The 6,213-nt window shown below is 47.9% G+C and overlaps 1 protein-coding gene across 2 annotated transcripts; it reads left to right on the top strand.

Annotated features, from left to right (window-relative positions):
• The first annotated feature begins 17 nt into the window (after nt 1–17).
• On the top strand, nt 18–4,228 carry LOC109905432 (fukutin-related protein-like). Of its 2 annotated transcripts, none has more exons than XM_031790473.1 (2): nt 18–226; nt 901–4,228. In XM_031790473.1, exon 2 carries the CDS (start codon nt 1,049–1,051, stop codon nt 2,654–2,656), a length of 1,608 nt encoding a protein of 535 aa, XP_031646333.1. In that variant the 5' UTR covers nt 18–226; nt 901–1,048; the 3' UTR covers nt 2,657–4,228. The 2 variants fall into 2 exon arrangements, with proteins under 2 accessions (XP_031646333.1, XP_031646334.1); XM_031790474.1 differs by having other exon boundaries at nt 132–241.
• The last annotated feature ends 1,985 nt before the right edge of the window (nt 4,229–6,213 follow it).

Genomic DNA, 6,213 nt, shown 5'->3' with positions numbered 1-6,213 from the left:
TCACGCAAGCTTCCTGTGATTATTTCCCGAAACGGCAAAGCAAGGGTACAATGTTACAGACCGCGGCATTGAAATGAAACTAAACGTCTCAGTATATTACCACTATTTGAGTTAATTTGTCAGTATAATATCAGTATTTTGCACTGTAAGTAAGAGCTATTGAACTGGCGGTGTCTCCATGTTGTGCTTAGCTCAGCCACCTCTGCACACAGAGAGCGAATTCGATGTACGTGCGTTGTGGGTTTGTATGCTCTGTCTTATTCTTAACGATTTGGGGGATGTTAGGCTATATAACGGGGAGAACATGAATCACATTTGAAGACCGATGAGTTCTGCATATGAAGCTTTTAGAGGGGTCATGGCGTGGCCTTTATGAAATGATGTACATTAAATTATTCTGTGGTTATTTATCATGATAAAACATCATTTATTGAGAATTGTCGTGGTTGCATTGGTTCCATGGTTGCATAGAAGCCATGCAGCGTTGGTGTAGTCTACTGACAGCGTTAAATGACGGAATAAAAAGTATTTTGCCTTATGCAGACAATTCTAGGCACGGTTATTGCTGTAGCAATACTTGATAGCCTACGTTACCTATTCTAGAAGGGAGCATAGGCCTATACTTAAATGGAGCATCAATTTGAAGCATCTCAGTAGCTCATTTGGCTGTAATTGATAGTCAAGAATACAATCTAGGTCAAAGTATTGGCTGAAGAGAACTAGGGCAATCCAGTCCATGTATGGGAGACACACAGCACCCAGTCCCTTGACGTTTGAATATAATGTAATAAACTAGACTACAGCCTCTAAAGCCTATCACAGCCATCTGAAGTGCTTTTTTTTTAGGACTCGTTTTAAAATCACGTTTTAAATTCCTGTGGTGTTTTCTGTGTATTTCAGCTATTCCAGCAGCTGGCCATTATTATTCCGGCGCACATAGGCTGTAGCTCTTTACTGATGGGGTCCTGATGTTTATGGACAGGCTTTCTGAATAGAGAGCTCCATCCTATAGCTTTCCCTGAGCCAGACGAGTGCAGCAAGAGGTGCCATGCGGGTGAGTTTCTGCCAGGGCCTTCTGACTGGAGCCATTGTTCTGAACCTGCTCATCCTCTACTATGTGTCCCGAGCCCAGCAGCAGATGATGGAGAAACGCCGGGACCCAGGAAGGGGCTCCAGGAAGGCTGCTTTACCTGCGTCCGGGCTGGGGGGCGGCATGGGGGGCCTGGTGGGGGTTGGCGGGGGGATGGTTGGCCCTGGAGGTGTCGGGGGAGAGGGGAACAGCCACGGCCCCCGTGTGACTGTCCTCCTACGGGAGTTTGAGGACTTTGAGAACTACGTCGGTGATGTGGCACGCTCCTTCCTGCACCAGAGACCTGAGCTGCCCTTCTTGGCTGTGTCTGACACCCCGCCCTATCCCCCTCTGTCTCTCCCCGATGGGGCCCGTCTCCTGGTGCTCTCCCCCAGCCCCGAGCAGCCTCCGCAGGCCCACCGGCCAGAGTTCCACGTCCAGACAGAGTTTGTGCTGCTGGTGCCTGACGGGGTGGAGCTGGAGCAGGGCCGGGCTGTGGAGAGGCTGATCCGGGAGCTGGAGGGGGAAGGTGGGGGGCCCGTGAGGCTGGTGGCGGCTCCCGTGTTGGCACGCTCGGCCGTCCAGTGCCTGCACCTGCGGGTCAGTCTGAGAGAGTGGACGGCCACCTACACCCCAGCGGCGTCTGGGAGCAGTGGTAGCGTGTGTACAGCCCTTCAGGGGGACGCAGTGGTCCTCATCCGCTCCGAGGACCTCTTCAACCTGTCTGTCCCACTGGGGAGGCCCCTGCTGCCCTCGCTCTTCATCCAGACCTCCCTGCATGGCTGGAAGGTCAAGCTCCTGGAGAGCCCCTGCTTCTCCGCCAGCCACCGGCCTCTCTTCAGCTCAGCCCATAACCAGTGGAAGGCAGACAGCCATCTGAAGGAGGCCACGAGCCGGCTGATGAGGAACTTTGGGCTGAAGCGTCTCCTACTGGCTGATGGGAAGGAGCAGTGGCACGGCTGTGGGAAGGAGACGGCGCGTTGCTTCGGTACGGTCCGGGACGACACCCCTGAGTACCTGTACCTGGATCGCTGGACCCCTCCATGCTGCCTGCGCGCCCTACGCGAGACCACCAAGTATGTGATCAACATCCTGGAGAGCTCCGGGGTGCGCTACTGGCTGGAAGGAGGCTCCCTGCTGGGGGCGGCCCGCCACCAGGACATCATCCCCTGGGACTATGATGTGGACCTGGGCATCTACCTGGAGGACGTGCCCAACTGTGACTACCTGAAGAACCTGGACTCTGGTTCTCTGGTGGATGCTAATGGCTATGTGTGGGAGCGGGCAGTGGAGGGGGACTTCTACAGGGTGCAATACAGCGAGGCTAACCACCTCCACGTGGACCTGTGGCCCTTCTACCCGCGGAACGGCGTCATGACCAAAGACACGTGGATGGAGCACAAGCAGGATGTGGAGTTCCCCGAGCACTTCCTGCAGCCGCTGGTGCCGATGCCGTTCGCCGGCGTCACCGCCTACGGCCCGAACAACCACCGCGCCTTCCTGGAGCTCAAGTTTGGGGAGGGGGTCATCGAGAACCCCCAGTACCCCAATCCTGTCAAGAAGAGGCTGGACAGGAGCCGGCTGTGAGGGAGGGGTGTGGCTGGGACCTTTGGGGTTTTCATGTGGCCCCACCAAAAGGACAAAACGATACTAGCCACAACCCAAAACATATTGGTAGCAATCCGTGATTGGTATCCTTTGGGAATAACTGTCCTTAAGGTTGCCAAAATGCACGGATCAATTAAAAGTCCCTGGAGGGAAGTGGTTAAGAGAGAACAGACGCTGCTGCTCTAAGCCGGGCCAGCCACACTGATGCCACGGACACGTGTGTTTGTTTGATTTACTGCCTGCCTTTGTCATCTGTCTCTTTAACACAATATCCTCACCGTGGGTGAAGCAACGGGCTGCACGTTACGTCAGGAGGCGTGACTGACTGACCTCTGTCAGAACCGTGTCCGTCACTGCGACTGAGACTGTGGAACAGGGCCTGTATTCATAAAGCGTCTGGTCGAGTAGGAGTGCCGATCTAGGACCAGGTCCCCGGCGTCCCATGTCATCTTATTCTGTGTGATCTAAAAGGCAAAACCGATCCTAGATCAGCACTTTATGGAACACAAGGGGACTGCTGCTGACCTACATGACAGGTCGACTGAAGACTCCTTGCAGAGGTCCATTATTCTGTATAAGCTGTGAATTAAGTATAGAGACAGAGTATTTATACATTCAAAACGGTATTCTGTTGCACATCATTTTCCTGTACATACATGACCAGGTATTTAGTAAGAAATTCTATGGTAAAATGGTAATTACACAGTAATTATATATTTTTTTTCAAGATTTTTTTTGGGGGGGGGCGCACCATTGGGTACAAGGTGGTTATGAATTGTTTTGAAATCTTTGATGTAGTACCATAAAGTATTAGTTGTCATAACCACATAGTTTTCTCGTAATTATCAGGTGATCATTAAAGTGCTACCAGATGTCCAACAGCATATACACCACAATATCAGCTGCTGTTAAGCAATATCTGACACAATCAGTGTTGATAGCTGTGTTATTATTGATATTAGGACTATACATGTGTTGGTAAATTCTGTCCTAAAGCTAAAGATGTACTCCATGAAATAGATGTGTGGATTTGTTGCACTGATTCACTTTCTTATTTTCAATTTGTTTACTTCATGTTCAGGGTACTATATGTATGACTTTTGACCTTTTGAACTGTCAGCTGATGCCACTGGGTAGGCTTTGGCATGTCCCATCAGCATGACGATTTTGGCTGTCCATTTCCCAGTGGTAAAATGAGGAGCTTTCTCTTAAACGCTGACTTGGATATTCATGTCATGATTAAAGCTCCATCAGTCCATTCAGGTGCATTCAAATCCCAGGTATGAATTATAAAAAACTGAACTATCCAATATACTAAATTAAATGTGTGTGTGTCATCTGTTGAGTGTTGCTGTTTCATTCGTGTTCTGCCTTGACTGGAATGTATAAAGTCATCTGAATTGTGAGTGAAAGACTGATATCTGATAGGTGCCACTTGTTTGCGCTTAACCTATCGTTTTACAAGTGAGGAAAAATGCACAAAAGAACTCTTGCTGTCAATGTGTGTCGCTCCATTTCATGTACTGAAGAAAAAATAATAAGTATAACACTACTGTTGTTTGTGTTTCGTCGTTTGTGGATTTGATGAGACAACGTTGTATACATTCCAGTGTTTCGGGAATAATTTAAGAAATGCATTTACGAGGAGGGCTGAAAGCTATCTTCGGGTTTGACAAAAATAGAAGGATTTAGTATGCAACTCCCCTGTTTCACCAGCAGGTGGCAGAAGAGCCTTAACATTTGCACCGCTTCCTTGGCCACTTCTAACCACCTCTGAATGGGAGACGGTATGTAGTGGACATTGAATGGGTAACTTGTGAATATTGCCGTGGGAAAGTCACTAGCTGCAAAATCCCCCAGACAAAATACATCCAACTAAATTACATTTCTGAATCCTACATTGATTACCTAAATCCAAGTACAAGAACACCAGAACACATTTCAGTGAACTGAAAATACTTCCATCCGTTCTTTCCCCTCTGCATGTAAAGTTGAACCACTGGCTGAATTCAATTGAGAGGGGTGTACCACATTGCTAACAGAACAACAATGAACAGGTCTAATAGGAGACCTAGGAATGTCAATATAGAAAGATTTGCCCTAAATGTCCCCAGTTGTAAATCCTAATGCCAGCTATTCTTCCACCAACATATAGCACTGAACCTCATTATAGGATATGAAACCTCTCAACACCTGTTAGTGTGGGATCAATAAGTTGGGCACTTTCCCAGCGTGTGTGTGTGTGTACACAACCCAGGTAGGTGATGTAATATTGTAATGTTGGTGACTGCATTGTGTGTGTGTTGGGAAAGGTCTATATTTAATTTTTTTATTTCACCTTTATTTAACCAGGTAGGCAAGTTGAGAACAAGTTCTCATTTACAATTGCAACCTGGCCAAGATAAAGCAAAACAGTTTGACAGATACAACAACAAAGAGTTACACATGGAGTAAAACAAACATACAGTCAATAATACAGTAGAAAAATAAGTCTATATACAATGTGAGCAAATGAGGTGAGATAAGGGAGGTAAAGGCAATAAATAGGCCATGGTGGCGAAGTAAATACAATATAGCAATTAAAACACTGGAATGGTAGATTTGACAGTAGATGAGTTTGCAAAGTAGAAATACTGGGGTGCAAAGGAGCAAAATAAATACGGTAGGGGAAGAGGTAGTTGTTTGGGCTATATTATAGATGGGCTATGTACAGGTGCAGTGATCCATGAGCTGCTTTGACAGCTGGTGCTTAAAGCTAGTGAGGGAGATAAGTGTTTCCAGTTTCAGAGATCTCTGTAGTTCGTTCCAGTCAATGGCAGCAGAGAACTGGAAGGAGAGGCGGCCAAAGGAGGAATTGGCTTTGGGGGTGCCAAGTGAGATATACCTGCTGGAACGCGTGCTACGGGTGGGTACTGCTATGGTGACCAGCGAGGAGAGAAGGCGATAGCCAGGGGCATGTCTGAAGTTTCATTAGAATGAATAGAAGTACATGTCTCTCCGGCAACACCTCATGGAAGCAGGACATAGCACCAGGTAGTCTGTGTAATATGTTCCTTCATGGGCATCGCCGTTAACCACAACCTGACAAACTTGTCTTGTCTGGAGGGCCTATTCACAACCTGCCATAGTGGATACACTGAGTGTACAAAATGCCCAAGACTGACCAGGTGAAAGCTATGATCCCTTGATATAACTTAAATCCATTTCAAATCAATGTAGGTGAAGGGGAGGAGACAGGTTAAAGAAGGATTTTTAAGCTTTGAGACAACGGAGACATGGATTTCGTATGTGTGTGTGTGTGTGTGTGTGCACCATTCAGAGGGTGAAGTGCCTTTGAACAGGGTGTGATAGTAGGTGCCAGACACACCGGTTTGAGTTCGAGACACAAGCCAACTTGACACAACTGTGTGAAGCGTCGGAGTCAACACGGCCCAGCATCCCTTGGAAAATGCTTTCGACACCTTGTAGAGTCCACGCCCCGACGAACTGAGGCTGTTATGAGGGCAAAAAGGGGTTGCAACTCAATATTAGGAAGG

This window comes from Oncorhynchus kisutch, linkage group LG15, assembly GCF_002021735.2.
Source record: "Oncorhynchus kisutch isolate 150728-3 linkage group LG15, Okis_V2, whole genome shotgun sequence".
In the NCBI taxonomy this organism is placed as follows: Eukaryota; Metazoa; Chordata; class Actinopteri; order Salmoniformes; family Salmonidae; genus Oncorhynchus; species Oncorhynchus kisutch.
The sequence above is the reverse complement of the archived record's forward strand: the minus strand, read 5'-3'. Positions and strand labels throughout refer to the sequence as shown.

Coding starts and splice junctions, on each gene's coding strand:
- LOC109905432 (XM_031790473.1), top strand. CDS start 1,049: ATGCGGGTGAGTTTCTGCCAGGGCCTTCTGACTGGAGCCATTGTTCTG.